This window comes from Tinamus guttatus, unplaced genomic scaffold, assembly GCF_059628265.1.
Source record: "Tinamus guttatus ecotype Peru unplaced genomic scaffold, ASM5962826v1 Tinamus_guttatus_pri_ptg000408l, whole genome shotgun sequence".
NCBI lineage: Eukaryota > Metazoa > Chordata > Aves > Tinamiformes > Tinamidae > Tinamus > Tinamus guttatus.
In genome coordinates, this window is record NW_028288942.1 from 713,362 (window position 1) to 731,177 (window position 17,816).

The 17,816-nt window shown below is 43.3% G+C and overlaps 1 protein-coding gene across 1 annotated transcript; it reads left to right on the plus strand.

Annotated features, from left to right (window-relative positions):
* Window positions 1–2,645: 2,645 nt before the first annotated feature.
* Window positions 2,646–12,312, plus strand: LOC104566511 (solute carrier family 2, facilitated glucose transporter member 3). Its single transcript, XM_010213307.2, has 10 exons — window positions 2,646–2,763; window positions 5,781–5,876; window positions 7,556–7,716; window positions 8,014–8,254; window positions 8,437–8,599; window positions 9,329–9,516; window positions 9,929–10,033; window positions 10,478–10,579; window positions 10,856–11,059; window positions 11,582–12,312. Exons 1-10 carry the CDS (start codon window positions 2,749–2,751, stop codon window positions 11,795–11,797), a joined length of 1,491 nt encoding a protein of 496 aa, XP_010211609.1. The 5' UTR covers window positions 2,646–2,748; the 3' UTR covers window positions 11,798–12,312.
* Window positions 12,313–17,816: the final 5,504 nt, after the last annotated feature.

Below are 17,816 nucleotides of genomic sequence, written 5' to 3' on the forward strand. Positions count from 1 at the left end.
AAAATGATTGTTGAGCATACCATTTCTGTAGCTTCTGTATCCATTTGTCCCTTGAGCCATTTTTCTCAAATAGACACAGCAAGGGAATGTTTCTATGGAGTCACTTGCCAGCTCCAAACTCTAGAATAAATTAAGATAATAAAAACAAGCTTGCCTGTTGTTGGTGCTAAATTGACATTTCCTAATAAATAAAGTTTACTCTGGAAAATTTAGACTTCCCAGAAATGAAACATAGTCAGCATAGACAAGAGTGAGCACTCAAGATTTTTCAGTGCTAAGAGGAAACAGCTTGTCAAACACAAAATAAATCTTTCCCTATCCCCATAGTTTATTGGTTAAGATACTGGTGTCTTAACATGGGAACAGCCAGCATCAAGTTCCTATTTTACCTGGTCCTTCCCTTATAAATAGGGCTGACTGGCCATTGAGTATCCTGCAGGGCCTCCATCCTGGTGCAGTTAATGTATGTTGCATAATACACAGGAGTATTATATTTGCAATAAGAATAAATGGTTTCAGCTGGTGTGCTATCAGATGGCTCTTAGTTAGGAGGGATTAAGGCACTTCCCCCTTACTTCCCTAAGAGCTGATCTTCAGAAGACTTATCTATGATGTAGGAGGTATGTCTGTGTTCCAGGACTAAATCTAAACTGATATTTAAGAGGAACAGGCTCTAATGTAAACTTGTAATATAAATACTTGAGCACTATTAGGGGAGGTCAGACTGCAGCACACCTAATGAAAATGGTGTGTGTTTCTGACATTCTTAAGGAGATTTGGTTTTTAGACACTTTGAGCTAGTGTCTCCTTACTACTGTTTACTCCACTCCGCTAAATCTCTAAAAGTAAATGGCATCCACTGTGTTCTACATCATGTGTCATAGATTTAATTTTCAACTACAGTCTTATTGTTTCTGAAGCTGGACAGGAAGCTAAATATACATTTCATTTAATCTCAAGGTCTGGATTTCCCAGCACTTAACCTGAGTCATGTGGGTGGAAGAAAATAGGAATGAGGAGATCTCAGAGGGATGAGATTCCGAAACTCATCAAATACGGAATATGGAATTACTTTCACTGGTAATTGAATTTTTCCAGAGTTAATGCCAGGGTTGGAGACAGCTGCCAGGATTCAAGATGAAAGTTTGCACTTGCACATAAGTGGAAAAAAAGCTAGGAAAATCACAGAATCATAGAAGGGCTGAGGCTGGAAGGGACCTCTAGAGATCACCTAATCCAATCTCCCTGCTCAAGCAGGGACACCTAGAGCATGTGGCACAGGGTGGCGTCCAAGCTGATTTGAAAGCTCTCCAGAGAAGGAGACTCCACAGCCTCCCTGGGCAGCCTGTTCCAGGGCTCTGAAGAGACAAGAGAACATTCCTGCAAGTTAAAAAGTAATTGTGAGAAAATATTCAAGTGAAGAAGACTCGGACAGAAAATTTTTGTTCAATATTTATTTCCACTTGGAATAACATGTTTTAACTACGACGTAGGAAAGACACATGAGAGGAGGGAGGAAAGCTCACCCCATTTGAACTGTTACATATTCTGCCTGTGATGCAGAGTTTGTGCCAAAGAAGTAACCAATATGGAATTAAAATTGGATCACTTCAATTCCTCAGAATTTGATAAGGAAAAGCAATGAGAAAATAACATGAGCTAACTTTCTCCCCTGCTTCCCTTCCTCCCTGCCCTTCTCCTATCCTTCCCCCCTACTCCCAGCTCTAAGTTACTACCATTTGCTGAAATGAAAATGTTTGGAAGGTTCTGACTTAGTAACTTCTCTTTTATTTTCTTTTGACTGCATTTTGTCTGGAATTGAAAGCATAGGTCTCCATTACTCTCTTAGCAGAGTTTGGCAATTCTTTGATTTAAGGGACGGGCTGCAAGGGAATATGAGGGAGAGTAACATAGTTTGGTTGGAAGGGTTCAAGTTTGGGACTAAATGCAACTGCAGGGTCACATCTAAAGCTTTGCCCCCACGGAGTCTAGCTTTGTGGGAAAAGTGTTTCAAAGGACAGCTGTACAGATGGATCTCTCATCCACAGCTTTAGGAGAAGGGGGAGAGCATCCATAAAGCTTGGGAGTGATTTCCATGCTTCTGACGATGCTATTTATGTGGCTATCACTATGTGCCTCAGTGTTTCTAACAATGGATTCAAAAAAGCTTTGCCTTTTTTTTTTTTTTCCCATCCAAATCACTAGTATTCCATCGTGAGTTAATACCTGTACAGCACCAGCAGTGTGGCAAACACTACTGTCTACACTTGTAACTTTAGACAAAATGCTTGAGTTCAAAAACAAACGCTGCTGGCTCCCTACCCAGTGACTTTTTCTAGATTTCTAGTCGCGAAACGTAAGAAAGCAGGCACTTACATGCGGTGCTGGATGACTGCCACTAGCAAAAACCTTGCAGCCACTGATGTAAATTTTAAGTCAGAAAATCGTAGGAGGTTATAGGACGACGGTTCTTTTGGTTTTTTTTTTTTCTCTTTTTTTTTTTTCTCATTGCGGGATGTTGCAAAGCTCCTCCCTCCTCTAACAGACCCACGCCCATACCACAAGCCATAAATACATGAGCTTAAGCAGAAAGAAGGTGCTTTTCTTTTACAGAGAGAGAGAGAGGCTCAGCTATTTTGTTTTCGGGGAGGCAAGGACGTAGCAGCTCAGAAGGTCCACAGAATCCATTAAGAGGTGGAAGTAGGGCAGTGTGCTTCACGAGTCATTTTAAGGCGTTTGTCGCAGGCGATGGATAATAAAAAGGTAATTATTTCCTCCTCGTCATTACAGCGGTTAGCTGTCTTGTTGCTTTATTGGTTATTCACTGTGAGGTTGTGTGTTTTTGTTCAGCATCTGTCTCCCACAATTTGCTTGGGCAGATATGTATGTGTATGGCTAGAAAATATTTGCTTGGCTTGCGAAGGCAATCTAGTAACGTTTAGCAGCGGTCACCCTGTGAACCATATGGTGGCAATTCAGCATCACTTTGTTCTCTGATACTGTTGAATTTGTTTTTGTAAAGGTATGTGATGATGTAGACAGGCCTAAGCTACCTTTTTAAGGATGAGTCAGAAAAAAGCTCTGTCTGTGGGAGATGGGGAGTAGAGATGGAGAGCCTGTTTGTCTAGAGTTGGTGCAAGTCATGAGATTGATTTGTTTACATATGTATGGCCTAATTAGACACATGATGCTATCCATATTTTCTTTGTATTGATTTTGGGATATATTTGGCTGGCTGGTACTCATTTGTGCCAGGATTAAAGACAGTGGATCCATAATGCTGAAAGCGCAATTATTCTTGAATGATTTGTTTGTTTGTATGTTGTTTAATATATCACTGATATGAAAGCTATATTTCCATTACAAGAAGAAAAGCAAAACATATTCTTTCCCCCTTGCTCCTTGAGAGAACATGGGATGGAGCCTTGTGTCTTTCATAATTCATCTGCAGCCCAGAGCAAAACGTGGGTCTCCGTGCTGCTAATGAACTGTGGGTGTTTGAATTAAATCAGAGCAGGAAGGCAGGCAGGCTGAAGGAGGGAGACAGACAGCAAATATCCAGCTGAACCCAGTGCCAAATGCCAGGGGATTAGAACAGAAATAACAGCAGCAGCAAGAAAGCACAGGGCCATCACCGCCATATTGAAGGAAACGCGGGCAGGACGTGAAGAGGAGGCAGAGCCAGGGAGAGCATCTGGCCAAGGGAGGGCATTTAATCTGGCATGTAAAGGAGGGCAGAGAGGCTGCGCTAGGTGAATTCAACAAGTTGTACTCTTCTGAGATTCTAGTCTGTAAAAAAGAATGGAGCTAATTTGAAGTGCCTCCTGGATAATAAATATAGTTTCCAGAACCTGGTAGGTGCCTGTGGTCAGAGGGAGGGGCGGTGGTTTGAGACCTCAGCTTTAAACACTGCTGTACTCTTTCTGAGCTCTCTGGACACCTCTGGGGAAATGAGGCATGACCAGCAGTAACAAATGCTGCATACATTAAATCCTGGCCTGTCTCACTTACGTGGATGGATCAGATCATGTAACGTCTAGCCAGTATGAGACTGGGTATGTGGCACAGATGAATAGCAGGCAACAGTCTGGAAAAGGGAGTACAAAAAAAGGGAGAAGAAGTAACCCCTTATGGTTTGGCTGTGTCTCACAGCTTGCAGGTGCCTTGTGGTCCCGTGTTATACCCAAAGGAAAAAGAAGCCAGATATGGCCACTGCCAGCCATGACAAAGCAAAGTACTGAAGGAAAGATCCTCCTGTGTTGAGTGACTGTGTTGGAAGTGTGGAGAGCAGGGTTTTGTCCCCTGCTTTGCTACATCCAAGAGAAGGGGGTAACCTGACCCCTAGTAAAAGTACCTAGACATCTTCATGGCCTTTAGTAGGCATCCAAGCGTTTTGAAAGAGCTGGGTGCTTGTGCTCCTATGTCAAAACTCCTTGTGCCTACTACAAGGTGAGCAGTCTCTCCCCTTCTCTCAGGGTGGTAGAGAAGACGACCTGCCTTAGATGTATTCTTTGATTATAGAAGTCATATTCCCCATGCTGAAATTGAGGGCCTTGTCACTTCTGCTTCTGTCACTAGTCTAGCAGGAAGACAGAACTTAAGATACATCTACGTGACTTAGTGGGGGAAGTTGCATCTGAGATATTCTTTCAGTTTCTGCTTATTGAGGCCTAACTGCTAAATGTGTGAGGGTTGTGAAGGTCAGAAGGCACCAAACTTGAAAGATTAGTAAAGGCGGTGTGAATGATGGCAGAGAGTTCCTAGCAAAGAGGCAGCAAAGTTGGGCACCCTTGGGAGCTCATATTCCTGGAGACAAGGAGCTGTAGCAGCAGGCCTCAGGAAGTACTTCTCTCTTCCCTGCCAGCATTAAAAGAGGAAAAGGAAAGATCTGAAAAAAAGGGATTTCCAATGCTTTGGAAAAGCTTGCAGCCCCTCCTATGAGAGATTCATGATCTTTCTAAAATACTTGTCATCCTAGTGCCAACTCCTGAGTCACCTTCTCTCCCTTCCTGCCTAGCAACTTAAGTTCCACAGGCTTTAAAAATATATAAAATATTAGATGCTTTTGACTAACATTTAAATTCTGTGGAACTTAGGCAGGTTGGACCTTCAAATTTCCTTGGTGTTTTTGAGCAGTCTTTTTTATTTTAGTGAATACAAAGAGCTACACATACACAACTCTAGATCCTGGGACTTTAAAGTATCAACTATTGCAACAGTGGCAAGAAAAATAAATGGGAAAGGTTGGCAGCACAGTCTTCTCTGTGAGGCAAGGTTTCTGTGCCAGATGCCCTGGGGCAGAGTTGGGATGTTCTAGCCTGGGAAAATGCGGTTGCTGAAGAGTACAAATTTTAAGTGTTGGGAGTGACTGCCAGTGTGGTTCATGGGCAGATCTAAGACCATCTATTTAACAGTCCTTGTCAGCTGGCATGAGGAAGATCTAGACCCTTTTTTTGTGACATGCCAGAGATAAGCAAAAGCTTTTCTATAAAGCAAATGAACCCAAAATAACAGCCAGTAATGCAGTCAGTGTATTCATGACTAATGAGCTGCTCACTAGTTATATCCCTTTCTCCAGGGCCTTGCTGCTATCCACCACCACTGGACAAAAACCCAAGTAGTTCCGTAGCACTGACCTATACAAAAGACATTCCCTGCCCTGAGGGCACTACAGAAGGTTTCTGGGCACCTCGAAGCTGCAGCTGCTATTTGTGCTGAGAAGAAAGTCAGCTTGTGTAGAAAGCAAATTAATCAACAACACGTTTTCTCTCTCCCATCAGAAAATCACTGCATACCTTATCTACGCTGTTTCTATTGCTGCCATCGGATCTCTCCAGTTTGGATACAACACCGGTGTCATCAACGCTCCTGAAAAGGTGAGAGGGAGAATAAGCTAGGGACAAGATATCAGTGAGGGGGTAATGCCAAGGCACTGGACAGACACTCATTTTCAGGGAAGGAAGGAGAGAGAGATGAAAAATCATCCTTTCTATGGCGGGTAGGACTCAGGCAAAAGCTGAGAGGGGGATAGAGGAGCTGTCTTTCAGGCAGCTGTTAGGTTGATAGTTATTTTTGCTGTCAAAGAATGAGAGGTTCAAAAACTCCTCTCTCTACTACAGCAACGGACAGGAAGGATAGAGAGTGTTTTGTGGAGGGGAGAGAGAGCAGACAGGACCATTCTTTTAATCTGGAGTACAGAGAGAGAACTAGGGCAAGAGATGCCCATCTGCTGTTTCCCAGAGTAAGGTAGTTGTGTATTTGATTTGGGGAAGAAATGTGAACTATTTCAGGCATCATGTTGTTTTGGGTCTTGTCCCTTCTTTGGGTCATCAGAGGGGGGAAAAACCTGATTCCACTTTTCTCTCTTAAGGGTGGTATGCTACCGTGCTCCAATCTGCCATCATTCAAATGACAAAACAGGCTTTTGACTGGCCATACTGGTTAGGGGGATGAGGTGGAATCACCCACCTAAAATAAATAAATAAATAAAGTGTGTGTGTGTGGGGGGGATTGAAAAAAAGGGGGAAAAAAAGCCAGGGCAGAATGTAGGGAGCAGTGTGCAGAAAATAAAGTGAGGTGATAGGGATTATGTTTGCCCTAGTTTGTCATGGGGGTCATCTCTCAAGGCTTCTTTCTTTCCTTATTTCATTTGTTACATGTTAAGTGTAGATTCAGTTCTTGTAAAAGGGATGTGACTGGTGTGTTCTGACCAAATCATCGCATGATTACACCATGAGGGGAAAAAAATGACAGAAGAAGAAGAAAAAAAGTAGATATGTGTTTTTCTTGTAACTAAGATGGTTACCCTCTCTCAGGAACTGAGTCACCAATACCACATCCACCCTGTCTCCGGGAATAGAGCTGTCACTTATGCGTGGGGGGAGGGGGAGGAGAGTGGCGTGTCCTCCCGAGCTAATGTCCTGCTGCCCTCTGCTGGGGGAAGCCCTCCTGAGGCCATGTGCCCCTCCGTTGCTGCCGATCTTCCCTCAATTGTTGGAGTGAATGAGTCCGGAATTAGCCACATGAAAAGCCCTGTCACATCCCTTCTCATGGTACTCCAAGTTAGAAGGAAGGATTATTTCAGATCATACCTCAGTTTTCCTGGGCTTAATTCACTTATTTGCATCTCTTGGGAAATCTGTTCTAGCATTTCCAGCAGTGTTACCATCTATTCTCTGGTCACGTTTCTCTTGCATCCCTCTCACTCCCTCCTCTCTCATCCCCAAAATACCATCATCATCTAGAGGCATGTCAAAGATTAGCCCATGCTTCTTAATCATCACTTGCCCAACTCTCCTCATGCTCAGTGAAGCAATCCCTCCTTCATCTTTCTGGTAGTCTGAACTTCTCACTCTTCTGAATTTTTAGTTCCTCTTTCCACACTTGCCCTCTGACTTACCTTCTACTGAATCTTCAACATCTCTTCTTGCTTGCTGTCTCCATTAAAAATCTCTTTTGCCATCAGAAATTGTCTTCCTTCCCCAATGCAAAATGCCTCCTACTAGATTGCAATTCCCTTTCCTCACTCTGTCCTATGGTGGTTTCTCTCTTGCAGATCATCCAAGAGTTCTTCAACACAACCTTATCAGAGCGGAGTGGGGAGCCCATCTCCTCAGAGCTCCTAACCTCACTATGGTCCCTTTCGGTAGCCATCTTCTCAGTAGGAGGCATGATCGGCTCCTTCTCAGTCAGCCTTTTTGTCAATAGATTTGGCAGGTAAGCTGGGAAAGGGGATCCAAGCCATGGAGAATATTTTCCCTTCTAAGGGAAGAGTAGGAAGAGAACAGAGGTCGGGGGAAGAGGGAAGGTCAAGGTTGAGAAATAATCAAGAATGTATAGGCTGCAAAAAGAGAAAGAAATGGAGAGAGTAATGCCAAGGCAGGAGCTGAATGAGAATTTCTCTGCTCTCTTACCAACCTCAAGATGGGGATCATGGGTAGGTTTACCCCTTCTCCATGATTTCTCCAACATATTGCCAGTTTAACCCCGGTCTTTATACTTGTCTTCTGTCAGGAGGAACTCCATGCTGCTGGTGAATGTCTTGGCCTTTGTTGGTGGCGCTCTCATGGCTTTCTCCAAGATGGCAAAAGCAGTGGAGATGCTGATCCTTGGCCGCTTCATCATTGGTGTCTTTTGTGGCCTCTGCACTGGCTTTGTACCCATGTACATCAGCGAGGTCTCACCCACCAGTGTCCGCGGAGCCTTTGGTACCCTCAATCAGCTGGGCATTGTTGTTGGCATCCTAGTGGCCCAAGTAAGCCAGTCGCAACCGGATTCAATACTGGTGGGGAGGTGGTGGCTGGGAGGGTTTTGTGGACCTTTAAAGTCATCTGCACTTGCAATTAGGTGCAGTATGTCATCCTGACACTCACTAGGATAGGGATAAAGCATCAGAGAGTATTTAATCATTTTCTTTCTCTTCATTTCTTGGTGTAGATCTTTGGTCTGGAGGGGATCATGGGGACTGAAAAACTTTGGCCGATGCTTTTGGGGTTCACAATCCTTCCAGCAATCCTTCAGTGTGTGGCTCTTCTTTTCTGCCCTGAGAGTCCTCGCTTCCTGTTGATCAACAAGATGGAGGAGGATAAAGCACAAGCAGGTGAGAACTTGTCCCTAAAAGGGGTGGTGCAGTGTTGTGGCTCCCAGTCTGTACTGAACTTGAGAGTGGGAGGCCAGGAATGACTTCAAAGCCTTGTGTGAGGTGTGAGGCCTAGACTAACTTTGGGGCCTGGATGAGGGTGTGATTCTCAGAGGGCATCAGAATGGATCTCACCTCTCTTTAGCTTTACTTGTGCCAATAAGTGTTAGAAACCTATCATTCCAGCAGACTTTTGTTGGGATTAAGAAATTAGGAGTCACACCTACTCTAAAGAGATGTGGCAATACCAGCTGCTGCACCTCTCAGCTCCTTCTGAATGGCAGGAAATAGGCTGAGATTTAACACAGAGCTAGAGCTTTCCTCCAGCTACCATCAAGAACTATCCCTGAGGTCTACTGGGTTCAGCTCTGCTCCTAGAGACTCCCAAAGCAAGTGTATAGGAATCAAGTGTAACTTTGGAGCACAAGTAACAAATAAGCAGAACCTGGGCCTTGTCTCCATGGTGATCATAACATATTGAGCTCTGGGTGGAAAATATGACTTAAATCTACATGTAGAGATTCAGGCTTTCCCAGCATACCTAAACACTGACTTGCAGGCAGTGAAGGAAGATAAGTCTATCTTCACTCTTCCTTCTTCACCAAATAGACAGGTCAGCAGGGCAGGTGTTGGGGCAAGCTACTGTCCATGCATGTATTATACCTGGCACTTTTGTATTCCTTCCTCCAGTTCTCCAGAAGCTCCGTGGTACACAGGATGTGTCTCAAGATATCCAGGAAATGAAAGAAGAGAGTGCCAAAATGTCCCAGGAAAAGAAAGCAACTGTGCCAGAGCTCTTCCGCTCTCCAAACTACCGTCAAGCCATCATCATTGCCATCATGCTGCAGCTCTCCCAGCAGCTCTCTGGCATCAATGCTGTGAGTTGTCGTCTCCTGTTCTGTCTATGGGTCTCGGTTATCTCTGGCTATTCTTGCACTTCAGGGTAGTTGCTTACTGCTAATGGTGACAGCGCTGTGCTCTCAAAGACTCCTGTTTTGTGCCTTGACTGGAGGGCATTGCTTTGTGATACTACATAGAGATCCCTAAGATAGGAGATGGGGTTTTTTGTTTTCGCTATACCACCCCCTGTCAAGACATTATGCCCCTGCATCAGGTGAATGAATCTTTTAATTGGAAGCATGCCGCTTTATACTATTGAGTGTTTTCCAGAAGCTCCTTGTTGGGCCTGGGTGGTATTAGGCAAGGAAGATGAGAGGGATATGCTCTCAAATACTGGAACTGTGACTACATCCAACTTCTACTTCTTTTTTTTTTTTTTTTTTTTTTTAGGTATTCTATTATTCTACAGGGATTTTCGAAAGAGCTGGTATCACCCAGCCTGTGTATGCCACCATTGGAGCTGGTGTGGTAAACACTGTCTTCACTGTTGTATCGGTAAGTAGAGCAGGGCCTTGTGGTAAGAGGGGTAACAGCTCCTGCAAACTAGTGTGCATGGGGTCTTTTGGGAGATGAGAATGAAGACAAGCAGCCAGGTTGTGGCAGAGTGCTGGGCTAGTCAATGGCCTGTAAGCTCAAAGAGAAGAATGCTTCAAGTTATTATTGGAAGGGAAGTGAGGAAAGGAGAGGAAAAGGGAGAGGAGAAGGAGTCTTCATTTTAGAAAAAATAAATGGGGTAAAGGATGAAAACAAGATGGGAGATGTGAGAGAAGGACAGTAGCAAGAACCAGAGAGAGCAGAGACATTTGTGCCAAGATCGCCACTGACTCTGAGGGTTACAGACAGGAAAAAAGAAACAGGTGCAGCACACATTGTGACTTAAGAGGTCTTTTCTGCTTTTACTGCTGAAGTAATTGATTTTTCTTTTCTGTCTGTTTTCAGCTGTTCCTGGTGGAGCGTGCAGGGCGTAGAACCCTCCACTTAGTTGGCTTGGGTGGCATGGCTGTGTGTGCTGTCCTTATGACTGTTGCTTTAGCTCTGAAGGTGAGTAATTGGTGTTGCCCAGATTGTCACCTCAGCAGGAACTTGTAAGACTGTAGAGGGCAGAATTGCAGGACAAGGCAGATACAACTGGAGCTAGAATTGAGGTAAAGGAAGGAGATGTCTTAGTGAAGTGCAGTGGAGAAAGCAACTTCCCAACTGCAGAAACCGTGCCACAGTATTCAGGATGCTGCTAAGAAATTTGTGGCACTGGACATTGCATTGGGCTGTGCCACATTTACTTCATCTTTCAACTGCTTATGTTCCATTTCCTTGCAGGACACTGTGGAATGGATCAGATATATCAGCATTGTTGCTACTTTTGGCTTTGTGGCTCTCTTTGAGATTGGCCCTGGCCCAATACCCTGGTTCATTGTGGCTGAACTCTTCAGTCAGGGCCCACGGCCTGCAGCCATGGCAGTGGCTGGTTGTTCCAACTGGACATCTAATTTCTTGGTGGGAATGCTCTTCCCCTATGCAGAGGTAAGAACCTAGTGTGTAAAGCACTTGTGAGTACTGCTTGGAAAAGGTGTCCAAAATGGCTGGAGAATCTCCATCCTTGCAGATTCACAAAATGTGACTGGATATGACCCTTAGCAGCCTGATAGCCCATTGAAGATGGGCTTGCTTTGGGTTGAGAGCTGGACTACAGACTTCCAGAAAACCCTGAGTCTGTGTTCTGATTGCTACTGAATGTTAAGTGTCTTGTGGCTCCCATTATGTTCCTGGGACTCTTATCTCTTACTGGTTTCAGCCTATAAATAGTTGGAGGACCATGTTAATTAGCACATTAAGGTTTTCTCCTTAAAAGCCTTAATGTTGCATTCCCTTCCTCTCTGAATGTTAAAGATTTTCAGAAGCCCACAAAGAACTTGGTTTCCTTTTAAAAATTGATGAGTTGAGAACAAGTCAGTAAGGCCATTGATGGAAAAAAAAAGTGTTAGAATTACATTCAGGTCTGTCATTTTTCCAATTTAAAGCCTTCCACTTCTATCCTCCCTGCAGAAACTATGTGGCTCCTATGTCTTCCTCATCTTCCTCGTTTTCCTGGTCATCTTCTTTGTCTTCACATTCTTCAAAGTGCCAGAGACCAAAGGCAGGACATTTGAAGACATCTCCAGGGGCTTTGAAGGGCGAGGAGGAATGAGCCCCACGACACCAGTGGAGAAGAACCCTATGGTGGAACTGAACAGCATACAACCTGATAAAGAAGCTGCCTAAGATCATGCCACATCCCTTCCTTGACTCTTTCCTATGCTCAAAGGGAGTCATTAAAGGAATGAGCAGAGAGAAAAAAAAGGGACGATTTTTTTTTCAATTGCTGCTATTTTCTTCTTCCCACCCGTATATCCCCCTTCTGCCAGGTCTGACCAGCATTAAACAAATCTGATGTGGGAGATCCCATTTTCAAAACTGGAAGGCACCTGGTGCTCTAGCAAAGGTAGTCTTATCTTCCCCAGCCACAGACATCAGGAGAGCAGAAAACAGCTGGCAATATTTGTTTTTTCTCACCTTGCTACTTGAGATTAACGTACTTACACACACGTGACCATTAGGTATTTGAATCTAATTACTATTTTTGTAGAGTGAACTGAAGTTAAAAAGTCCCCTGCGCCCCACTTTACAAGGCTACTCCATGTGTGTATGTTTTTGCGCAGTGTTATGCTGGAATTTAACAAACCTACCAAAAAGCCATCTTGTTGCTTTTTCCTATACCGTGTGCACTTTTTTCAGTCTCAGGAAAAAGGGACCAAGTTACATGCCTATTTTTTTTCCTGTTCTTTTGTTGTGGATGTTTTTTTTTTTTCTTTTTAATAGACTGAAAACGTATTTTTTTGCTTAAGTTTATTTATTTGTATGTCATTTTGTAAATATTTATTTTTTTATGGTGTACAAAAATGTACAGATATGAAATAGAAGATGTTTAAAGGAAATAGCTATTCTAACAAAAGATACTGTAGATTTGAGGTGGAATAAAAGTGTAAAGGAGAGATATGGTACTAACAGGAAATCAGGCATTTTGGCTGGTATGTGAACAGAGCCTGTTACTCACATCACCTTTAAAGGTTATTTCTGCCCCCTGGAAACAAATATGAAGAACTGAATCCTAGTCAGCAGAAGTATATGTTTGCATGCCTGCCAAAATCCTTGTGTCCTCTGGGATTTATTGATGGCCATGTTAAGTACTGTTCCTAAGTATTACTTGAAAGTGTGGTATTGCAGCGAATGGACATTGTTACTTTATATTATTTTCAGTCTCAATTAAGTATTTTGCAGGATGATTGAGGGTGATAGCTGCAGACCAGAAAGTGACTTTTTCTGCCTTCTTTTGATTTTTGGCTTCTCTATTGCTGTTTTATAGTAGGCCATAAAGTCTGAAACTTACAGATTGTTACTTAAGATGTGCAAGGAAAAGAAATATTTTCCAAAGCTGTATTTTCTTAGCAATTGTTCTTATAAATTTTAGACAGAGGTATGTAGCATGGACCTTTGGACACAGTAGCAATCAATTATGTTATGTGTAAGTTTATAAAGTTGGGAGATTCAGGACTAGAGACCAGAACTGAAGGAATCTACTGGATCAGCAGTGCAGAAGATGCATAGTACTCAGCCCATGGGCGGTAGGCCAAAGTTTTTGCCCTGTCTGTTGACTCTGAAAGATTTGCATGATGTTGCAATGTCTGCCACTGCAGTGTGCCATCCTCTGTTGAATGGGAGACATAGTAATTATACATCCATAGATAATGGTCTCTCCTGCCTTGTCTCCTTTTTGGTACACTTGAAGTATGTATATGCCTAGCCCTTGCTACCAAGCTATCCCAGTTAAGTTTAGGAAGGCAAAAAATAGTACATAAGGTATCTTTGCAATCAAGGGATGAGAGGTCTGTTTCACTGACTGTAATGCTCTGTTGAGAAAGAGTCCGTGGCCATGTCTGTCCAGGCCTGCATGACTTGTGTAAAGGTGGCACAGGGGAAGATCTACTTTGAAACTCCTGCTCTAATTTCTTCTGTCTTTTTCAGACTGAATCAAACTCAGGATCTGAATGCAGTGGTTCAGATCTGTCTGCAAGCATATGCTGTAGTTCATGGCTGGCCCCACAAGAGAAGCAGGCCGTCAGGTTTCAAAGTGTGTTCAAAAAAAAAAAAAAAAAAAAGCTCAAAAAGAGAGAAATGGCAACTGTGGTAGCATGGATTGCCAAAGCTTTCCTGTCAACATATTGCTTCAGAGCAGATTGGAGAACTTCCCATCAGTATATAGTTGGGAGTATCTTGGGAGTATCTTTCAGCAATTTCAGTAACTACAGTGATGACATTTCTACCTTCTCCGGTGATAAACGTTTGCAAAGATAAGCAAAACTTGCTTGTGACTTAATTTGAAATAATCCCTTTTTGCACAATCTGACTCTATAGCACCCAGTTCTCCCTAGCTTTCCATCAAGCTTCTGCTCCAGGTATTTATTCCCAGAGATATTATATATAACTATTTCCTCTCCCTAATTTCATATTTTGGCTCAGTTATACAAATTCAGTGCCTTTCCTTTGACCCTCCAGCATCTGGAGAGGCAATATTTCTGTCTGGGCACTTGTATGTTAGGAAATCCCACCCCCACAGTTATGTGTAAGAGCATTGCCTACTGTGCATCAGGAATTTGCGTGCTGGCTTGGACTGAAATGTATAGGACTATCTCACATGCTGTCTCTTCTTATTTTCTTTTTCTGCATTGTGAGTATTTCAGATGGGTTTTATATGCTTATTATTAATACGTGATTGTGTTTCCTGTTTTTAAAATAAAAACTACAGATATAAATGTCCGGTTTAGGTTTTATTTCTTTCCTCTGTAAGTCTTCTGTGTCTGACTGTTTTCGGAGACCTGGAATACACACAACCATCCCAAGTACCTCCAGATTCTGCACTGCAGCCCTCCTGGCTCGGCGAGCCCTAGGCTTGCAACCTCATTGTGGTAGTGAGTGTGTTTTGCTCAGCCAGCATGCATACCCCCTTTGTAGTTTTCCTTACTTATTTCTTTGGGAGTTGTTAGAAAGATTTGCTGCTCTGAGTTTCCCTGGTCAAAACTCCATAATCATTGCCTTCAGAGATCCTCTTACCACGTTTCTCAGTAACAAAGGCGAGAGGGAAGCAGCTGTAACCTGTCAGACTGAAAATGAGACTTCTGCCCCTGCCTTCTCCAATGAGACACCCTCACTTCCTCTGCCTCAACTGTGGAGGGGGAGGCCTTCTACCCATGAATAGTGCTTATCTATCTGGCAAGTAACCTTAATGTCTGTCTTGGAAATCTTGCTTAGGTACCTACATTCATTGTATCAGGTGCCCAGAAGAGACAAGGGGCAGGACATAGTGAAAAAACGAAACTCTGATGTGTGGGAATATGCCAGTTCCCAGAACAAGCTCCTCTATTCCCTGAGGCAGTGGGATTCTTGACACACTATCTGGTCAGTGTGATACTTTCACCCACAGCCCTCCTGCATAGGTAATGTTGGCTACCTCAACCCCTTCTACGTAAGGCAACAGGTTCCTACTACAGTGCACTCCTTTCCTGGTGCAACAGCCATCTATCAACCTAAGGAATCTGTATCTGTGCTCAAAAAGTAGGTAAAAAAAAAAATCCTTCAGAAGAAGAGGATTAAGTGAAGAGAGACTGCACAAACAGCAGGCCTTATCTGAAAGTCTCAAAAAGTTCAGTGTGACGCAGAACCAGTATAGGTTTGCTGAAACCTAACATTACTGACTGCTGCATATTCCTGGCTGAGGCCTGTGTTTTTCTTGGTATGAGATGAATCTAGCCTAAGAGCTGGGAAGGAGCCAGGACCTGTATATATGGATGGATGTAATTGTTTTTTTTTCAACTTTGTGGCTGAAATGAATAAAGCATCTACCCAACCAAATTCTTAACATATTTACGAAAAACTTAACATTTAATTTCATTTGTCAAAGTTTGAAAGTGAAAGAAAAAGCATTCAAAGCCAAAGCATGATTCTCTGAGCCCTAAAGAAACATTTTGGGTAGTTTTGCAATAGACTTTTTGGTTGGGGAATACAAAAATGTCAACCAGCTCCCAGAGTGGGAGCACCCAGGATTCTTGCCGAGCTACCTTGTACAGATATGTCTTTGAGACTTATCCTTTCTGCTGTCTTGCTGTGTGCAGGTAAGTGCACTGAAGAGACCTTCAAAACAGAGGGTGGGCTCTAAATACTGACTTAATTCCAAAAGCCATTTGTTAAATTAAGATATAGATTAAGGTTTAGAGGCACTGGGTTTCTGTCCTGCTGATATCCCTTCACTACCCCTTGTGGGATACTCTGCACTCAGAGCTGGTGAAGTATCACCACTGGTGCAAAGTGGGGAAGGAGAAAATTACAGACCTCAGCATCCTACTCCCTAATGGGACCTGCAACGGAAGGAAAAAAAAAAGGGGAGTCAGGGAGGGAGCTGAGAGAAAAAAAAAGGGAGTGCAAAATTTGTCTGACACTTCCTTCATCACTTCCCTTTTCTTTGCCCAACAACCTACATTGCAAGATGATGAGCGTCTCAGCACTTTCCCAGAGAACACACTATTGGCAGAGAAAAAGTTAATGCCATCTCAGGACCAGTCTAAATGCTATCTCTCTTCCAGCCTGTTCACCACCTGAGCAGTGGCTGACAGAGATGTTATCCTAAGAAAAGTCCAAGTGGCATGGAAACTCCTGACGTTCTTGGAGCCAGAAGGCCCTAGGATATGAAGGAGTAACTAGATGGTAAAAGGAAGATCTCCAAGGGTTATGAGTGATGCTATCCTATACATCAACCACAACAAAGGCTTTCAGTTGCATTTTGCAGGGTGGAGATAGACAATGTCATGGTATCAGTGCCACTGTTTGTCAAATAACATCACTTGTCATTTTTTGCATGTGTTATTTCTGATGAAAATATAGTAGACAGAAAAAGCAGTTCCTTTCTGTGAGAATAAATGTGAAAACACATTTTTTGGAGCTACATTTCACCCCAGCCACCTTGTGCATAAATTTTAACACTTGATTTTGTGCTCTTTTTACATTCCAGACATCTCAGTACCTAAGGGCATCCTGGGAATGCTCTTTCTCCTTTAGGAAGTTGTCAGGGTGAGAGCCTAAGCAATGATGCAGACCTACCTCCAACCAAAACTGCAAAGTTGTTCTTCCTATTAGGGGTAGGATCATCAGGACTACACAGAAAAGGACCACTTGCTAAATAGGTTTGGGGACTGCTCTATCATCAGTTTCCTTTGAGAGGAAGGAAAGGTATTGGGCACTGTGTGGAAATTGTACTGATGCCATGGTGGTATGTCCATGATGGCGCAGCAGCAGGAGTTCTCTCCTGTCGTACTCTTTAATGACAAAGCTCCTACCATTTCAAAGATCTCACCAGCTCCAATATACATTGACGTGCACAGAAAATGCACGCCTGAGTGATTTTAATTTTCAGGCTTTCTGCAGACCAGACCAATGTCACAGCTTCAAGGCTTCCTTCACATTGGGTGGAAGATCCCTCTTCCATGACACATGAGATTCTTGAAAATCTGTGATATTTGGCTCTGCTCTGTCATTTTTATGCTTTAACTTGGCATTGTCTTTGCAATGTGGGTTATTGGACAAGACAGATCTGTCTTCAGATTGTGCTGCTGGGAGGAGACAAAATTCAGGGATGTGAGGCCTATTCTATTTACACTAGAAAATAAACAATTAAAAATATATTTCTTACAAACACACAACTTCACAACATCTAGCATAGACAGGCTGCATAACTTTTCCAAATATCTTTGCTTGCTGTGGTAGACCATATGTCTACATCATACACCATGCAAATGCGTAGTGTTTACAAGAATTGTTCTTCTCTGTGAGAGGCAGCCTGAGCATGCCTGATAGACATATGACTGACCTGCTGTAGCTCTCTTTTGCTTGCATTGCACAACCATTTCTTTAGCAAACGGTCATACGGATTTGCGTATGCCAGTCACATTGGTGTACAAGTTACACTCTGGCATTCAGTGTGGGACTGAACAAGTAATCATGCTTCTATGCACAACAGGTCAGAACCTGCAGACTGATGTCTGGGGTGAACAGAAGTGATATGGAAGTGATATCAGTCTTTTCTGCCACTTCTTGTTTTCACTGATGGTGGACTCAACCTGAGAGTGGGGCTGATTGCAGGCCAGCCAGGCTTGCCTTGATTCCTGGAAGGTGATGGAGACACTTTTTCCCCCTG